The sequence below is a fragment of the Myotis myotis genome, unplaced genomic scaffold (assembly GCF_014108235.1).
Source record: "Myotis myotis isolate mMyoMyo1 unplaced genomic scaffold, mMyoMyo1.p scaffold_m19_p_1, whole genome shotgun sequence".
Lineage (NCBI taxonomy): Eukaryota > Metazoa > Chordata > Mammalia > Chiroptera > Vespertilionidae > Myotis > Myotis myotis.
In genome coordinates, this window is record NW_023416313.1 from 153,456,862 (window position 1) to 153,477,089 (window position 20,228).

A 20,228-nucleotide genomic window follows, 5' to 3' on the forward strand; every position below is an offset into this window, starting at 1 on the left:
TTTATTTTCTCTTTAGTTTCCATTGTCCTAGGAGATGTGTCGGTAAAGATATTGCTACAAGATATGTCTGATATTTTGATGCCTGTAGATTCTTCTAAGATTTTTATGGTTTCCCATCTTACGTTTAACTCCTTTATCTATTTTGAGTTTATTTTTGTGTATGGTGTAAGTTGGTGGTCTAGTTTCATCTTTTTGCATGCATCTGTCCAATATTCCCAACACCATTTATTGAAGAGACTGTCTTGACTCCATTATATGCTCTTGCCTCCTTTGTCAAGTATTAATTGAGCATAATGACTTGGGTTGATTTCTGGGTTCTCTATTCTATTGGTCTATATGTCTGTTCTTTTGCCAGTACCAGGCAGTTTTGAGAACAGTGGCTTTGTAATATCGCTTGATATCTGGTATTGTGATCCCTCCAACTTTGTTTTTCTTTCTCAGGAATGCTGTGGCTATTCGGGGTCTATTTTTATTCCATATAATTTTTGGAGAGTTTGTTCTGGGTCTGTGAAATATGCCGTTGACATTTTAATGGAGATTATATTGAATCTATAGATTGTTTTGGGTAGTATGGACATTTTAATGATGTTACCTTGTGGTTGATATTAACCTCCATTTCATAGATAAGGAAACTGAAATTTACAAAAGTTGATTATTTGCTCCAAGTCTTCTAATAACTGGCAGGGTTTGAATTAGAATTAAATCTAGTGGATGCTGAAGCTACTTGGCCCAAGTTTTGCCTTCCCCCAATCCATGTGATTTTCAAGAGTTCCCTTTGAAAGGGAGGCATAATCACTGAATGAAAATATTAGGAGAAGAGCAGGATGGGGTCACTCAGGTCAGAATTGCCTTGAGAGGATGGGGTATGTGTGACTGCCTGGGGCCAGCACAACAGCCAGGACCAGTAGGAAAAGGTTTGCAGTGGAGACAGGACTTTAGGTTGGCTCCCATCCCCGTGCCTCTACATGGCCAGCGTGGAGGGAGGTTGCAGGACTGCTGAAGGATGCGGAAGCTGGAAAAGGCAGTGCTGAGCAGGAGGGTGGTAGAAAACCAACTCTGAAAGAAGAGACCAGAATTCAAAGGTGAAAAGGAACTACTAAAGCAAAAGGTGGCCAGAGAAAAGTTCCCTAAAAGTTAGGGGGCCGGGAGAGAAATGGTAATTCCAAACCACTCCGTTGGAATTGGGATTCCAGGATCACTAATAGGTGTTCTCTTTGAAAACCAATCTTGCTGGAGAGAAGCCAAGAAGAGTAGATGCTCCAAGCTGTGGCCTCACAACACTATCGTCGTGGTTTGCAAATCCCTTAGTAGCCAGAGTCTCCAATGCTGTCTGACCTGGGTTGCTCCTTTTAGTGCAGTCTTTTCTTTTGGGGCGGGTGGCGGGGGGGGGGGGGGAGATAGTCATGGTTATTGCTGCAAATGGAAAAGTTTAGTAGGCATTGTGGTGTATACACTCAGACCTATGTCAGTGATGGGAAGTGCCCGTTCTCAGGGCAGCTTTGCCGATGTAGTTCTTCTTGGGTTTTGTAAATCATTGCTCATCTTTGTCTCATTTTTATTTCTTTCCTGGTACACAAGTCAGCATGTTGAATTCATTGTAACTAAATTGAGCATGTGGACTGGGAGGTTAGATTAGGTTAAGCAAATGTTTTAAGTACATTGTGTGAAATTAGCTAAATAAAGAGCTAAGACACTCAGCCACTTCTTCAATATGAAGCAAGTATGTGATTAATGTTGAGCAAGATATTTTTATTTAATTCCCTGAAGAAGAAGCAGGGTTTCTTTTTTCTTTTTAAAAAAATTTCAGTTACAATTGACATTCAATATTGTATTAGTTTCAGGTGCACAACATAGCAGTTACACATTTATATAACTTACAAAGTGATCCCCCATAAGTTTTGCACATACCTGACACTATGTATAAGTATTGCAATACTATTGACTATATTCCCTAATCTGTATTTTATACCTCCATGACTGGTTTTATAATTGCCAATTTATACTTCTTAATCCCTTCACCTTTTTCAACCAACACCACAACCCCCGTCCCATCTGGCAACCAGTAGTTTGTTCTCTATATCTGTGAGTTTCTTTCTGTTTTGTTTGCTCATCTATTTTGTTTTTTAAGAGTGCACGTATAAATGAAATCATATGATATTTGTCTTTCTCTGTCTGACATTTCATTTAGCATAATACCCTCTAGGTCCATTCATGTCATCACAAATGGTGAGATTTCATTCTTTTTTATGACCAAGTAATGTTCCATTATACATATATGTACCACCTTTTCTTTATCCATTTATCATTTGATTGGAGCATTTAATCCAATTACATTTAAAGTAATTATTAATAGGTTTGTAGTTATTGACATTTTATTAATTGTTTTTATTGTTTTTGTAGTTCTCTGTTTCTATTCTCTTGCTATCCTTTCTTGTATGTTGATTAGTTTCTTTGTTGTGTTTGGATTTATTTTATTTACTAGGGGCCCAGTGCATGAATTCGTGCACCTTTAAAGGAACTGTGGGCCGAGAGGCTGTGGTGGGCACAGAGGCAGGTCTCAGCCCATCCTCCGGACCCCCACCCAGACCCTCCTGCCATGGCCCCTGGTCCCTTGTCTGCCTGCAGCCCCGCTTCCACCACTGCTGCTCCCACACACTAATGGCACCGGCCCCACTCACACCCACTGATGACACAGAGTGATTGGGGCCAGTGCCAGCAGTGAGTGCAAGAGGGGTTGATGCCATCAGCGGGTGCGAGTGGTGGCTGCTGCCCCGATCACCCCTCAGGAGCAGGGAGGTGGAGAAGCCCTCAGGGGCAATCGGGGCGGCAGCCACAGCTCGCGCTCACTGACGGCGCCAAGCAATCGGGGCCAGCAGCAAGTGCAAGCGCCAGGCAGGACCGCAGTGCACAGGAGCAAAGAATTTTCAGTAATCACCAGAGGTTTGCCCTGATGACAGCAACTGGTGCCCCACTTTGGTCTGGCGCCCCCACTTACCTGCTCCACCATCCCACCGTGGCCAATGCCTGCCATGTTCCACACACGCCCCCTGGTAGTCAGCGCACATTATAGTGACCGGTTGTTTGGTTGTTCTGCTGGTTGGTCTATTTGCATATTAGCCTCTTATTATATAGGATTTCTTGTAGATTTTTGGTTTGTGGTTACCATGGGCTGCATATATAGGAAGCTATGTGTATAGTAGTCTATTTTAAGTTGATGATCACTTATGTTCGAATACATTCTAAAATCACTACCATTTTTACTCACCCCCTCCCCATTTATATTTTTTATCATTATATCTTGCTTCTTTTGTGTGTTTTTGTGTATTGCTTAATTTACTTTTGGAATTATACATGATCTTTCTACTTTTGTCTTTTAACCTGTGTACTAGCTTTAGTGTTGGTTGATCCACTTCTTTTCTGATATTTGTCTTAGTAAGAATATTTTTCTTTGCAATATTTTCTTATTCATATTTTTTTTCTTCTTCTTGGAGAAGTCCCTTTAACATTTCTTATAATACTGATTGGTGGTGATAAACTCCTTCAGCTTTTTCTTGTTTGGGAAGCTCTTTATCTCTCCCTCAATTCTAAATGATAGCCTTACTGGATAGAGTAATGTTGATTGTAGGTCCTTGCTTCTCATTAGCATGTTCATTTTTCAAAGAGTCTGTGAGTTGGTGGATTTTTGAATATTTAGTACTTTTAAAATATTTTGAGAAAAAATTTAAAAAAAGAAACATAGAAAGAATAACATGGCACCCATATTCCCACCACCTGGAATTATCTCTTCACATTTACCAAGTATTATTTAAGAGTTTTTAATTTAAAAATAATGAGGCATTATAAAAAATTAAATTGTACTATTCTATACACTACCTCCCAAAGCCATTCTCTTCTTCCATTTTGCTAGTAATAATCCCCATCATGTAACTAATGAGTATCTTTCCAGTCTGTATATAAATATAGATAGATGTTTATATGTATGTTTACACACACATACAGGCATCGGTGAACAATACTGTTTTGTGGTTTCCATTTATAAACATGCACAATGTAGCATATTGCATGCACAGACAAGAGTAGGGAACATGTATTGCCTGATTGCACTGTGCCTGGAGCTGTACTATTTCCATCCTTTCAGTGACTATATGTAGCAGGCTGCTGTTATCCCCCTTTTTAGGAAATCAAGGTGCACAGAGAGGTCACTTGTCCGGGGTGAAACAGCTAGTAAGTGGTGACACTCAGCATTAATCCCATAGCCAGGCTCTGGAGCCTGAGCACTTGGCCATCATGCTACATGGCCTCTTCACTGTGTCACTCTGCAGAATGCTTCAGTCTCTCAATATCATGTTTCTGATATCTGTAATTGGGTTTTTTATTAAACTAATTGGGTTGGCATTGGTTAAAAAGAATATATAGGTTTCAAGTCTACAATTCTATGATACGTCTTTTTGTATATTGCATGATGTGCCTACCACCCAATCTCAAATCTTCCATCACCATATATTTGACCCCCTTTTTTATCCTTTACTACTCCCAACTCCCTTCCTTCTAGTAACCACCATACTGTTGTCTGTGTGTATGAGTTTTTTTGTTTGTTTTTTCTTATTTGTTTATCTGTTGCTTTCAGTTTTATATCCCACGTATTAGTGAAATCATATGTTTCTTAACTTTTTCTGTCTGATTTATTTTGCTTAGCATGATACTCTCAAGATCTATGTGTTGTCACAAATAGAACTTTTTTATCTTTTCTTATGGCTGAGTAATATTCCATTGTATATGCAGGTGTGGGCAAATGTAGGTTAAATTGCCAGCCATCATTACCTAAAAGGTAAATCACAAGTAAAGATACAAAATAATAACAATAAGAAGAAGAATAAGACAAATAAATAATACAAGAATATTTGCATATTCACAGCTATAAACCTATGCTTGTCAGCCCCCCCACCCCACCCCATGTTCCACATCTTCTTTATCAATCATCTATAGAAGGACACTAGTTGTTTCCATGTCTTGGCCACTGTAAATATTGCTGCAATGAACTTAGGGATGCATATATCTTTGCAAATAAATGTTCTCAAATTTTTTAGGCAGATCCACAGAAGAGGGGTCACTAGATCACATGGTAACTCTATCCTTAATTTTTTGTGGAGCCTTCATACTCTTTTCCATAGTGGCTGAGGACCTGAACATATTTCTCTCATGTAATTGTTGATAAGACATTCTGTCAATAAAAATAGGTCTAGTTCACAGTTATCCCATATTCCATTAAATCAGTGGTTCTCAACCTGCGGGTTGCGACCCCTTTGGGGGTCGAATGACCCTTTCACAGGGGTCGCCTAAGACCATCGGAAAACACATATATAATTATATATTGTTTTTGTGATTAATCACTATGCTTTAATTATGTTCAATTGTAACAATGAAATTGGGAGTCACCACAACATGAGGAACTGTATTAAAGGGTCATGGCATTAGGAAGGTTGAGAACCACTGCATTAAATGAATATAATTTTTTAAAAACAGTATTGCATGGTGATTAAGACCTATAAAATAAGAAGAGTGAAAGTTCCTCTATCACAAGGTTGTCATGAGAAATAAATGGTGTAATTCAAATAAACCAGGTAGAACTGTACCTGGCATGGAGTAAGCACCCAATGAATGTTCGCTATTATTTACTACTAGGGGCCCAGTGCACGAATTTGTGCACCCTGAAAGAAACTGTGGGCTGTGAGTCTGCGGTGGGCACAGGGGCGGGTCTTGGCCCATCCTCTGCACCCCCGCCCAGCCCCTCCCACTGCGGCCCGGGTCCTTTGTCTGCCAGCAGCCCCACTCCCATCACTGCTGCTCCCATGAACTAATGGTGCTGGCCCCGCTCGCACCCACTAGCGACGCAGGACGATTGGGGCAGGCACCAGCAGCAGGTGCAAGCGGGACCGGCACTGTCAGTGAGTATGAGTGGTAGCTGTTGCCCTAATTGCCACTCAGGAATAGAGGGAGGTGGAGAAGCCCTCAGGGGCGAGTGGGACCAGTGCCAGCAGCAGGTGCGAGCACCGAGAGGGACCGCAGTGCATGGGAGCAAAGAATTTTCAGTAACCACCAGAGGCTCACCCCGATAACAGCAACAGGTACCCCACCTTGGTCTGGCGCCCCCGCTCACCTGCTCCACCATCCCACCATGGCTGACACCCACCAGGTTCCGCGCTCTGCCACCTGCTGCCGATGCCTGCCATGTTCAGCGCATGCCCCCTGCTGGTCAGCACACATCATTAGCGATCGGTTGTTCTGTTGTTCCACCATTCTGTCTATTTGCATATTAGGTTTTTACGTATATAGATTACCATCCATCTGTTACCCACTGAACCTAATCATTAGGTTTCCAGTTTTTCATTATTGCACATATCACTGCAGTGAAAGCTCTGTGTCTGTATAAAAGTTTCTTTGGGGTATCTCCCTAGAAGAGAAATTGATGGCTCATAGGGTATGCATGTTTGCAGTTTTAGTTGATTTTCCGAAGCCTGCTACACCAGTTTACACTTCCCAGTGCAGTTTGTCAGTTCTCATTCCCCCACATCTTCAGTAACAGTTGATACTGTCTAGATCCCCAGCCTCTGGCTTTGCTAACCCACTTTCTGTCTCTGGATTTGCCTATCCCGGACATTTCACATTAATAGAATTATATAATACGTGGATTTTTGTAGTTGCCTTTTTTCACTTGCCTTAATGTTTTTGAGGTTCATCCCCTTTGTAACATATATCAGCATTTCATTCCTTTTATGGTCTAGTTCATTACGTGGATATACCACATTTTGTCTATCCATTTTTCAGACGATGGAAATTTGAGTTGTTTCTACTCTTGGGTATTATGAATAACGCTGCTTTAAACATTCATATGCAAGTGTTTGTATGGATATATATTTTTATTTACTTGCCTATACATATATTTACATACTTAGCAGTGAAATTATAGCGTCGTATGGTAACTATGCTTAACATTTTGAAAAACTGCCTAAGTGACGGTGCCATTCTACAATCCCATAAGCAATGCATCAGTGTTCCAATTCCTCTAAGTCCTTGCCTCCAACACTTGTTATTGTCTTCTTCTTTTATTCTAGCCATCCTAATGAATGTAAAAAAGTATCTATCTCGTGGTTTTTATTAGCATTTCCCTGATGACTAAAAATGTCTTTTTTCATGTGCTTATTGGCCATTTGCATGTCTTCTTTGGAGCAATGTCTATTCAAATCCCTTGCCTATTTTTTAATTGGGCAATTTGTTCTTTTGAGTTGTAAGTGTTCTTCATGTATTCTCAATATAAGTCCTTTGTCAGATATATGATTTACAGATATTTTCTCCCATTCTTTGGGTTGTTTTTCACTTTCTTGATGTAAATTGGTGAATTTTCATATTTTTCGTTTTCATGTCTGCTGAGTAGCTAGATCACAAGTCAGATAGCCTTGACATGCACGTGGAGAATAAAGTAACTGCATCTAGTTTTCTGTAGATTAAAAACTCCTGCTTTGGACACAAAAGCACAGACTTTCCAAAGTCATCTAGGTGAGCCCCTCAGCCAGGGAAGGTAATTCACCTTTGATAACACAGAAGATATGCCTTGACACCTAATTAGAGTTTGAATTTAATAATGAAAAGCATTGAAACCATTCCTTATATTTCCAAACTGTTGATTAACTCAACATGATTTGGATTTCTGTTTAACCTGATCTCTTCCTATTTCTTCTTTTCTTTTTTCCCCTCCTTCTTTTTCCTCCTCTCCCCTCCCCACTCCGTCTTAATTTCAGATTGAAAATGGCTCAGGAATCAGTCAGCAAGTTGACAGCAGAGAAGAAAGTGGAGACAAAGAAAATCAATCCCACGGCCAGTCTGGTGAGATACATTTTTCAACATAACCTCAAGATTTTTCATTATAACTGATGTGCGCCCAGGAGTGTGTCTGAATTGAAAGGACAAAACTCAGGGGAATGGCAGGTAGTGTCCAGATTCTCAGTTTCCACCCCAGAGTAGTGTACAGATTACACACATATATATATATGTGTGTGTGTGTGTGTGTGTGTGTGTGTGTGTGTAGAGAGAGAGAGGAACAAAACAGCTTCATGTGTTTGCCACCAAACTCAACAAAGGTCATTTTCTAATAAACCAAACTGAGTCACTTGTCATTTCATACCCTTCCACTGCCCTCCCCCCACATGCCATGATCCCCCTCATCTCAAAGCACCTTTCTCCTGAAATGTTTAAGCATTTCACTCTCATCAGTTTCCCCAATGAAAGAAAAGGGCAGGCTTATCCTCTTTGGATCAGTAGAAAAACTGAGATGCAGAAAAGATGCAGTCTACCTGTATCACTTCACAAACGGATAACAAAAGCCGGGACCACACTCTGAGTCTCAGAAGTCCCTCCCTGTCCTAGAAAACAGCAGTCTGGTCTGGCTTCCTACCTGTGGGGTCAAGTTGTCCTCCAAGGTCATGTTTTCAGGGTAGATCACAATGAATCTCCACCTGTTTGTCACAGAGAATAGTTGGAATAGCTAAATGGTTATGAACCCAAGGTGTCAGGGTTCAAATCCCATCTCAGCCACTGACTAGTTGGAAAACCTTAGTGAAGTTTTTGCTTCTCCCTCTTCTGTGAAAAGAGGGAAATAATATTATCTTTGCTTTAGAGTGATTTTGAGGAAGGTAGGAAGAGACATGCAAAGTGCCTAGGATGTAATAAGAGCTCAGTAAGTGTTAGTTCTTTTCCTTGTTATCATGAATTTCGGCAACTTTGGTTGGCGCTGCAACGGAAAACAGCAGTGAGTGGAAAGTGGGAGTATCACTTTCCTCACTTTGATTTTCAGACCCTCCTACGACTGTGCCCTGACCTCCTACAACTACTTGGTGTTTCCCTTTTGTGTCACAAGTACTTTTTGCCAGCTGCTTCAACTGCTGTGACAATCCAAATGGGACAATAAGTTATAAAGTGAGATTATTTCTGTTGATTGACTGTGGTGTCTCTCATACCCCATCAGCAGCTGAATGAAATGTTGAGTGAGGTTGGTGAGTGAGAAATAGAGAAGCCAAGGCCACACAGCTTGGCCTGCAAAGGCAGTGGTTAGTGCAAGAGCCCCTCCGTGCCCATTGACACTCTGTTCATTACACTCACTTGTAGGATTTCAGTGACAGTGGGCTCAACCCTGATTTTTACCTTTCATCGGACTCTTCCCCTTTCCCTAGGCCTCTTATTTGGATTTCTGTCCTAACTTTTACAGCCAAATGCATGTCCAGGGGCAAAGAGAATGGACATAGCTCAATAGATCAGTAATTTTCAACTGGTGTGCCACAAGAATGTTTAAAACATGCAGTACCTGACTGTTTACTCAGGGTTGCTGACCTCATTTCCTTTAGATTGCCAGATTAAAAAAATGTCAGTAGCCAACATAACAATAGCCATCCAGTGTGAATGAATCAAAATTATACCCTATTTTTGTTGTCAGATTGACAAAAAAAGATAATATATTTTTTTGGTGTGCCGCAGAATTTTAGTGATTAACTTATGTGTGCCATGAGATGAAAAAGGCTGAAAATCGCTGCTCTAGATGAAAGAGACTCCATGCTATTCTTTTGTAGGTGACCTACACTATGAGCGAGCTCCCAATTGCGATCCTCAACTTGTTAGGGTTGTTTGTTTTGTTGTTTATTGTGGTAGAAATTAGGGAAGAGCTCGTAAACTGATTCCTGACTTAATTTCATAAGACAGGGATGGGATCCAAACTAGGGATGGGTGTTTAAAGTCATCAACATGCATTTGATCTAAACCAATATAATAATTCTTTGTAACATGGTATCTCCTAGATCACAAGTAGCTAAGGATCCACTCTCAAAGGGCTTCTCTCTGCCTCTGCTCTTCCGGAAGGAGTGTACTTCTCCCATTTCTCCTTTAGCCTTCTATTCTCCCACCCCTAAGAGCAGACATACCCATCACTGTGCTTAATATATTTACTTCTCTAAAGCCCTAGACACGTGAGGGCCTGTGTTTCTGTTTTGTGTCCTTGTTTGTGTTTACATCTTGCCAGCAGACTTCCACGCTCTTCCCCATGAGAAGTTTGTCCCTGGGAAGGAAACTCGGGGAACACAGAGCAGAACATCTACGGTGAACGGGAGCTCCTGCCATTCTGCATAGACCATGTCTGGTCACCTTCCAGTTTGACTTTTCATTTTTAAAGACTCCCTATTTCTTGAGCATTCCATAATTCCATTAGTGGGCCAAGGTTAGGAATGGAAGGAGCCTTTGAGTAACACTACAAAACTATGACTTTTGTCACAGAACAACAGCCTGGAATGGTAATGGTCAGTGTTTCAGGTGGATATCCTTGGTTTATGAGCTGGTTATTATTTTGTTGGTTTGTTGGAGAGTGAGGGTAAAGGTTGTAAGGGGCAAGTAACTGAAGGTTTCAGGAAAGAAGGCCTGAAACACTCTTATTTCTAGGGCATATAGTACAACTCTAGAATTCTAGCCCAAAACTTTAGAAACTTGTCAAAATTTGATGGAAAATTAGAAAAGGAATGATAATAAACTTTTTTTTCTTAAACAACAGAAAGAAAGACTACGTCAAAAGGAAGCCAGTGTGACCACCAACTAAAAAGGAGACACTGAAGATAACAGCAAGACTGAGTACCTTGCTTATCCTTTGCAACACCAGCACTGCAGGAAGTTCTTGAAAGACATGTCACTAAACGTTGCTTTTGCTCATGGCTTTGTGAGGTCATCTGCAGTGAGAACCCGTGCCTTCCCAAAGTCCCTGGTTAAGCCACAGAACCAATGACAAGCTGTGTAAGGGAAATTGCAGGAGTATTTGATGATTGTTTCTGTAGAGGCCCAAAGTTCACTTTGTTATAAGACCAGAAGAAAGCCCCAAGATTTTCCAAACATTTTTTAAAAGCAAAGATTCCAAGCTTTCTGACCCACTCTTGATATATGTAAATTTGTGACCGAAGAAGAGAGGGCTCTTACGACAGTTGCCTTGAGAGAGTTCAAGCCTTTACACACTGCTGGTTTGACTGTTGATCTTAATTTTGATCCCATTGCATCAAGATCCTGAAGTGTCTTTCTCACCAAAAATGTTGACATTTACCCAAACTATTTTTAAAGAGGTCCAAGACTATGGATTTCCCAGAGGAGAAAAATGGTTATCTTATTGTTGTTCATGTTATGGAAAGGAGAGGAAATGGGATTATACATGGTGGAGAAGGGGTTAAATAACCATAAACTTCATAAACCTGGAGAACAAATTATGGTACAGGGAGTTCACATCAGCCATTAAGCAATTAATTGCTGTTTCCTGGACCATCGGAGAGTCTCTCCATCCCAGATTCCGGAAGAAACAGTGATACCTGAGCACGGAGACACTTGGGGTCAAAGCAGTTGCTTGGACAAGTGACCCAGTAACAGAGCACATTTCACGTTTCAGAACATTCATGAATGGGCAATGTCTTGATGATGTGCACCTGAGCTCTACGTCATGTTCTGGGACTGTGTGCGGCCAGACCTGTCCCAGCAGCCCCAGGAGGCAGTTTCCAGACAGGACTGCAAATGTTACTTGCCGCCTTTTGTTATGACCTTGACCCTTGACGGACAGCCATGTGACAGAGGTCTTTGGTGTCTGAAAAATTAAGTTCAGAAAAGTTCTTTACACGCAAATGCAAAGAAGGTGTTCACATTAATGGAATGCCATGTACATGCAGCTTTTTCAGACCCTGGGAGTCACTGTCCCTTGAGTCACAAGAGAAAGGAATCTACCTTGTGAGTAGAGAAAAGAGGGGACTGGGGGTGAATTGATAATAAGATCAGAGACTATCAGGTTTGGGCCTTGAAGGGAGAGAGGTCAAAGCTTTCTCCTCCAAATGATGGAGCAACAACCTTAAAACCCTTCCCAATCCAGCTGCAATGTGTGGCTTGACCCTTGTCCCATGATCTTCCCAGAACCTCTCAACTTCCAGGTGGCTGAATGTTTACCCAGGACATGCCTGCCAGGTATCAACCCCCTCAGGGACCCATAACAGATCCAGCTTATTAAAGGGGCACCATATCCTAATATAATGCCCGTCTTGGGAATCAAGAATGTACAGTCAAGATCCAATCAAGTCTCTGAAGCCATATCATGCAGGTGCTAACCACCTTTTCAAAAGAAAAGAATATGGTAGCATAGTTGGGTTGTTGTTGTTTTTCCAGTTCAAAATAAAAGGATGAGACAAGCAAAATAGGAAAGCTGATAAGAAACTTACATGACTAAAAGAAGTTGCTTGTGAGCAAGAAGCTTTTTAGACTAGATTGTTTTCTTATATTGTTTCTTCCTTTTCCCTTAACTGTGGAGAAAACCTAAGGAATTCATCAATTGAAAACAAATTCCACTTACAGCCATCCTGGGCTCTGTGACATGCCTTTTGGTATTATCGTGCAAAAAAAAAAAAAAAGTGCCTGTTTTGCCCATGCCTTGGGAACCAGCTTTGAGTTCAGTAAGACCAACATATGTTTGGAAACATGTGTGTCCTTAGAGACCTGATGGGAGACAGCTGCCAGTGGCTTTCAGTGGAGTCGCCATCATCCACTTTAAGTCTTGAAGCTGGTGCTCGTAGGAAAATCACTGAAGATAACCAGGACTGTCTCTTTGGCCACATAACCCAGCAGGAACATGCTCTCAGGGAACCAACGGGGAGGAATAACGAGTGGGGACATTTAATTTGAGAGTTAGACAAATGCAGCCCAAGGTGGGTTTTATCCTCAGGGATAGACTAGAAATTGGCAGTAAAATACCTCTTTCTAAAGAGCAAAGTTTGCCTGCCGATGTTGGGGAAACAGTGATTTTTCTAAGATTAGTCAAAGGTAATATGTTAGTACATTAAGACACCAGGGCAGGATCTCCATCATTTTCACCCAGTTTGAATCCTGCAGTATGTATCTGGACCCCCTTCCCAATCCACACACATGCTGCACTGTTGACATCACCTTCATTTCTAACTTAAGTTGATCATCAGTCAAGGTTCGCAAGAGTTGTTCAAGGTAGGCCATCTAAAACAGCTTGGAGGCCTTAAAATATTCCCTCTAAAATACAGTTGAGATTGTGTTTAAACACAGCAGGTGTCTCTAAACTTCTCGTGGAGAGGAAGTTAGTTGGGGTACCACTAGAGCTTGAGCATTTCGGGTAACTAAGACTTAAGTGGCTGTTCTAAGCACAGCCCTCCCCGAACAAGAGGGAGAGTGGCCAGTACTGCTATTCTGCTTAACCAGACACTCACATCGGGCTTCCCAGTCAGACTCTGGGAAATCCTAGCTTGTGAACATCATCTTCTCTTCTAGCCAAGATTCATTACATCAGGGCACAGCTGATAGCAGTTCAGATTCTTGCATGAGTAATTGGCATCATCCCTCAAGCACACGAGTATATCATATATTAAACCAGAGCATGATGTAACTATCTTAGGTAGAAATAAGAAAAAACCTCAGGCCAGTGGGGTGTCAAAAATAAGGTTAGAAGGAGATGTGCTCTATAGCTTTTAACCCAAGAAGAGGCAGCTTACGGGAGGAGAAAAAAGGGCAGAGTCTGGTCAAGCAGAAATTGATGATGGTGACTCCCGCACCATCATAGGTGATGGACCTGCTGCCCATCAGTTGCCTTTTGAATACTTGAATTGATGTCCATGGTGTCTCCTCAAATGCTCGCTGCAACTACATAGGAATTATGGAGGAAGAATTTCCAAAATCCGAGAAGTAGGATAAGGGAACCTAGTGGTGCTGTTACATCTGGAAATGTTGTAGCCTAAACAAATAGGCAACGTGGTTGAGGAATTGAATGTCAGATTGGATGCTGGTCTCCCTTCTCCTGTTCCCCAAGTAGGGACAGTAGAAGCTGCACACCTGCTGAACCTCCCTTCAGCACCCCTTTGTCCATAAGTACCGTGAGGAAAGGCATTTTCTAAGTGAAAAGCTCATGTGCTGCTGGTGGAGAAACTGAAGGAAGGGAAGGAATTTTTGGTGGTATCGAAATCTCCCCAAAGATAGTCATCAGTATGGTTCTTCCATGTGCTTGGATGTAGCAGAAGAGATGTAAGTGTATTTGTGCACATCTCTCCATAGATTGCACTCCTTGCAATGAGGAAGTTTTTATTTCAATTATTCTTGCTTTCGTGAGTGTTATGTTTTCTCATTTCTATTTCTCCTTCCTTGCCCGGTGTCATTCATGCAGATCACTCCCTTAGTCAGTGGCTAGTCAGTGTGTGAGGAGGAATTAGCAAAACGGCAGTCTCTTTCCCAGTAACCAGGCTTTAACTTTGGCAGTGGAACCTCTTCACTCCTTGATCTAATAAGTTGGTCTATTTTGACCTACTCTCCCTTCCCCCAAAGATAAAACTGACTTAGGGCTTTCTGTGTCAAGAAGAGAGAAGTAAAAAAAAACAAAAACAAACAGCTTTTCCCCAAAAATATCAAATATACAATGTTATAAAGTAGTTTAAGTTGTCTTTAGGAATCACTAGGAAGAACTGTTAGATTTGAGTTTTATTTTTCTTTGGTCCTGCCTATTCTAATCAGAAGAAAAAAAAAACAACAAAGCACAAATGAAATAAACAAACAAAACACCAAGAACTGGAAGGGAAAATAAAAAGCATCAGCAGGTTTGGTAATCTACAAATTAATTTATTGGTTCCTAAATTATAAAAAAAAAAATGAGCATACTGTGAAATTCAGTGAGTTAATTTTGAAAAAGTCACGTAGAAGGAGAAGTGTCATGTTGTAGTAGAAATGCTAGACCATTTAAGTTTCCTTACTCTGGATTTTCTTAAGAGCAGTTTATAAATGCATGGAACATCCAGAAGACCATGACTACCACATTCCACATATTACATATTGTACCTTCAGGAACATTACCACTGAAGAGAGTGGATTCAATAAAGACATGAACTTCCATTCATGTCAGCTACTTTGTCATAAAGAAATCTGCAGCATTAAGAGAAACAAGTCCGTGTGGCCAACCTAATAGTATTTAGTAGGAATTAAAAAGTAAGAATCATTTTTAGCCCCTCCAAAATGCAAATAACTTGTTGGATATATGTCCGTTTTCCAGCTGTACAGAGAAACAGTCCAGCTGCTTGGAACCTTCTCTGTAATTGGGGCAGAAGTCACTTAAAGAAAAGCACCTTCAGAAACAGGCCTAGGCATACCTGGCTCCTTTAGGCCCCCATGTCAGTATGTACAACTACGTTAGCAATAGAAACCAGTCATGACTAGGCTCCATAACAGCTGTATGGGACTGAGCAGCCCATTTTGTGTCTTTTCTGCAGACCCACCAGTTGTTGACGCCTTGTCAGAAGCATTGAATGTTAGTTTCACAATTCTTCATTTCCCTCCCAAGGAATGGGCATTCTAACAAACCCTCCTCCCGATCAATGCTTTGCTGTTCAGTAGTGAATTCAAGAGAGTTCTAATATGTCCAACTTGAAGCTCATCGTGTGGTTGACAACTTACTTGAGAGCATAAAGATATTAAAATAGCAGCTAATTCACTCTGTCTCTTAAGTCCCTGGGAAATTTCTACCAATGCAGAGATCAGAGAAGCAAATCAAGCCTCATGCAGTAGGTTAGCTGTCCTCAGATGGAGCTTATTGGATTCATTTCCCCTCTTTCCCCAGCCCCTCTCCCAACCAGCCTGGTGATTGTAACATAGAGGACCTTTTCCCTCTTTCCTTTCTCTGGTATGATGACTCACTTCAGTCAGCAGTTCAAATGAACTCCAGGCTTTATTGCATATTCTCTCTAGGAAGTGCTTGTTCATGAATTTCTTCTCCACTCTATGACCTGGGAACGACTGACTTAGTCTCAGTTTTTATATGGAAGTGGTAGCTAAAGCCATTAATTTACTCTTCCACATTCCATCTATGTTTATATAATTTTCTGTTTGTTTGTTTGTTTTTTAATTTTCCCTCAATACTAAGAACCTCCAGTCTGCGTCTTTTTCTAAAAGCTGATCCAGATACTTAACTTCTATGGGCTTTAAAAAAAAAATGTTTTATGTGAAATTTTATAGCATTGGACCTGAAAAATGCAAATGAGCCCGTAGTTTCCTGTAGAAATTCACCTCCAAAGAATTTGGCATTCTTCCCCATGGAGTAAACAGCCTGCTACCAGACCTAGGCTGTTTTGTAGGCTGAGCATTTCCCTAAATTCTGTCTGTACAGACACCAAGGCACCAAGGGGTTCTTTGTCTTTGAAACTATAAAAATGTCTAAGAAGATAGTGAATAATTCTTCCCCATATATAGTGTGAGCTGCCAACGCATTATGCTCAGCAATGAAGAAGTCAAGTGTTTTCAGGTGTGCATTCATGGTGGCTTGTCAACATCTTTGGCAAAGTTGTACCTGCTTTCCTTTCTTGTTCTCTTTCAGGGCTTACTTCCATTCTTTCTCGTGGAACAACTATAATTTTATTTACCAATCAGTCAGCTTCCCAAATGAAAGCTATTCCCGTAGAGTACTGAGTGTACAGGGAAATTACTCTCTCCCTCCCCACGGCATGGATGATAGATGCGTTCAGGAATGAACTCTCTGAGAATTCTTGGGATGAACTTTGAATTCCAGGTCTCCTTCTGTGAGACATATAAAAATGGGTTTATAGCATACAAAAAGTGTACTACTCTTCCCAATAATAGACTAAAAAGATATTCAAAATCTTTACATTTTAGATAGGTTTAAGTGAACTGTAAATAGCTAATTTTTTTCCCTTGCTCCTTGGCAATTGGTCCCTAGCTATAGTCTTATCTCTTCACATCTGACCATCAAGACATAAAGAAGGTGGTCTCGGTCCCACTGAGATTCCACTCTGCATATTTCTCCAAAAACATCCATTTCCTGTGGAAACAAATCTATGAGTGAGGGGTAAGTCTAGCGACAATTCTCCTATCTGCCCACGGTGACACACCCAGGATTTTTTAGTCTACCAGAGGAATCAGACTATTCCTAGTAATTACTTTTATAATTCTGCAGTTCTTCAATTTCTCAGAACACAAATAATATGATTCTACTGTTAGTCAAATATATAATCTTCAAAGAATATGAGCATTTTAAAAAGGACTTCTCTTTAAAGAAACAATCTGAGATAATTCTAAAAAGGCAGAAACTTTTAAAATGAGAAATGAAATAATTTTTAAGACTCTTTAGACAAAACATGTCTTTGATTCATTATAGTCTTTTCTTTCATTGAGTTTTAATTTAGACTACTGTGGGGAGCAGCGTGCCCCTGGAGTTTGATTTAAGGAATCGTGCTTTGGCCTGGAAAATCAGCACTGGCCTGCACGCCCAGACCTAAGTGAAATCAGTCAGCATCCTAATAGGAATCAGGCCTAACAGAAATGTAAGTTATCTCAAGTCTTAAACGTTTAATTTTCTTAGCGACACCCTTTCTTAAAATGGACTCTGCTTTCTTAAAATGCACTGGATCCATGCAGTTATGTGTGTTCATTCAGCCTTGTGCGATTGCAAGCCATGGGCTGAGGGAGAACAGGTGACAGGGAAGAAGGAAAATTTGGACAAGGCCAGGGTGCACTGTTTGGCTGATGCATTGCATTGTTAGGGAGCTGGTCATTTTCGCCATGGTTGTACCAATGGCAGCTTAAGGAATCTGTATTAGGCAAATGGGAGTCCCCAGTGTCTCATAGAGGTCAGTACCCTAATGAAACTGGCCTGTGCCTGCTGAAATAATGTCATTCAATGTCAGTGTCACTGCCAGGGGTTGGTGGTCCAGGGATCTTTCCCTTTTCTCTGTGCCTGTCCTAAAGTCATTCTGGCATCTAGCTTCATTTCTGTTTTCTCCTTTCAGTACTGTGGCCTCCCCTTCCTTCATACCCCGCAGCTATTTTTTTTCTCACTTTACCGTTTTTCCAGGACCCAGCTTTTTACCCCTTTGCCTCACAGACAGCCCAGTGTCTCCCTGAGCCCTCACTCCCTCCTCTCACACCCAGTGCTCTGCTTCCCAGGCCTTTGGACAGGGCGCTCCTCTGTCACCAAGTGAGACACACTACTATGACTGCCTCTTGTTAATGTCAGCATCACCTCATCACTTAGGCAAAGAGGGAAAAGTCCATAAAAAGGTTGGAAAATACATTTCTTTTTTATTTTATTTTATTTTAAGAAGGTTAGGGGGAGGGTTGTTCTCGTCCTCAATTTCTCATAGATTTTACTTTAAAACTGTCTAACCGGGACCATTCTTTTGATAAATTACAAATCAGTACAGCTATGCTGCCTATGACTGAATTTTTGAAGCTCAGATACCTTTTCAGTGCTACTGGACACACTGCTTCAGTTTTGTACAAACATTTTGAATCATGGGCTTTTTATTGCCACTCCATTCTTACTGCTCACTATTCAAACATCTCCGTGCATCAGGATCAGACGTCAACAATTTGTGGTGGTTTTCAGATCAGCAGTAACTGTGACACACTTGAAAGGGCATAAAGAGAAAGTATAAGCACGTCCCAGATAGTCAAACATTTGACCTGGAAGTATATTAGGACCAATCTGCAGCAGTCATCTTGAAGGATTTTAAGCAATAATGAAGGCAGTTTGAGAAGTGAGGCAGCACTTTAAAGACATGAAAACTTACATGACACGAAACCTTACATGACATGGTCTTGGATATTTTAACTGTAATAAGCTAATTGGATTCAGGTATTTTTTCCTTTAAATTTTTTAAAAATATGTATTTCTCATTTGTTTGCCTATTTAATTTTGTCAGCGCTGGAAATGCTCATTAGTTGAATTTGTAAATGTCACTTGCAACCAAATGAAGTATTTATTTTTAAAAAGAAAAAGTGAAGGAACCAATATTGATTGTACATAATGAAAATATGTGTGTGCGTATATATGTATATTTTCCTCCTTGACACTACTTGATTACCACATCAAGTGTATTTTTGTACATAGTATATATTGGTTAGAAAAATGTAGATTGTCTACTCAAAGGATTCTATCTCTATGATAGGTTATATTTATTCTAATCTATTGATACCTTTGTTAATTTCTTTTAAGAGATAGAACTCTATTTTTTTGGAATTTGCAGAGAACTGCATTCATGGCTTCCGATGGGTAAATATGCTAAGGGTATTTTAATAAATCTTGGTTTCATGTCTGTCTGGTGTGCAGTGCAGATTTATTTTCAGGAGGCATTTTGGAAAAGTATTCCAACAGTACTCTACCTTCGAGAAACCAGTCACTTCTAACTTCCATTGCTGCCCAAGCTCCACATTACTACTGAGCTGCAAGAGCTGGGTCTCAGTAAACCTGTCATTCATATTTCCTTCTTTCTGCCCCGTCCATCCCACCAGCCATGGCCAACCTGCCAAGGCATAAAAGGCTAACACCAAACACACAACCCAGCCAGGCATTGTCTCAGCTAAGCTGACCCAAAAGCAACACTACCTAAACATGTATTACCCAAGATGGGGTGAGTGAGAGGAGAACCACGGGGATTGGTGACTTCAAGCTGTGGATTGGTAAACAATATACTAGGGAAAGAACAGAATGTGGTATTGTAGTCCAGCGCTCAGCACAAGGTACAAATTCTTTTCAAGCAATAATATGACACTTGTAGGTATCTATGAACAAAAAAACTAAAATACTTCCAGCAGAATATACTTCTGTTTAAATAGAAGTGTGATTATTTTTTTATTAAATCTTTATTGTTCAGATTATTACAGTTGTTCCTCTTTTTTCCCTCCATAGCTCCCCTCCACCCGGTTCCCACCCCACCCTCTGCCCATACCTTATACCCGCACTGTCCTCATTCATAAGTGTACGATTTTTACCCAGTCTCTTCCCACATCCCCCACACCCCTTGATTATTTTTTAATTGATTAATCTGTTCAGTGTTCCTGAATGCCATGCACTCCTGAGTTCTAGAAACTTGCTGAAATATGCCCAGGAAGATATTGACATTTAGTGAACAGACAATTATTATCTGGGGAGACATTTTATCACTAGAAAATCTTCTAAATTATAGTCATAGAGTTTCTTTGACATTGGATAAAATCTATTTCACAGAGTAAAAACTACTGAGGTTCAAGAGACTTCACTTTTAGTGAACATATCAAAACTAGAATCCAAATCCTTTGACCCCCAAGGCCAAAGCCCCTCCGAGAGGTTCAACTCATTTACCACATTAATTGTTGTCTTCTTCCATATTCCCTTATTGAGACAT

At 40.7% G+C, this 20,228-nt stretch overlaps 1 protein-coding gene across 2 annotated transcripts in view; it reads left to right on the forward strand.

The window, feature by feature from the left end:
• FMN1 (formin 1) overlaps positions 1-19,722 on the forward strand; it is a 407,216-nt gene extending 387,494 nt beyond the window's left edge. The window contains exons 17-18 of one of the 2 annotated variants that reach the window (XM_036296418.1): positions 7,797-7,881; positions 10,586-19,722. In XM_036296418.1, the coding sequence (XP_036152311.1) occupies positions 7,797-7,881; positions 10,586-10,630 (130 nt within the window). In that variant the 3' untranslated portion in view covers positions 10,631-19,722. The remainder of the gene's footprint in view (positions 1-7,796; positions 7,882-10,585) is intronic. The other variant, XM_036296411.1, reaches the window with a different exon arrangement.
• The last annotated feature ends 506 nt before the right edge of the window (positions 19,723-20,228 follow it).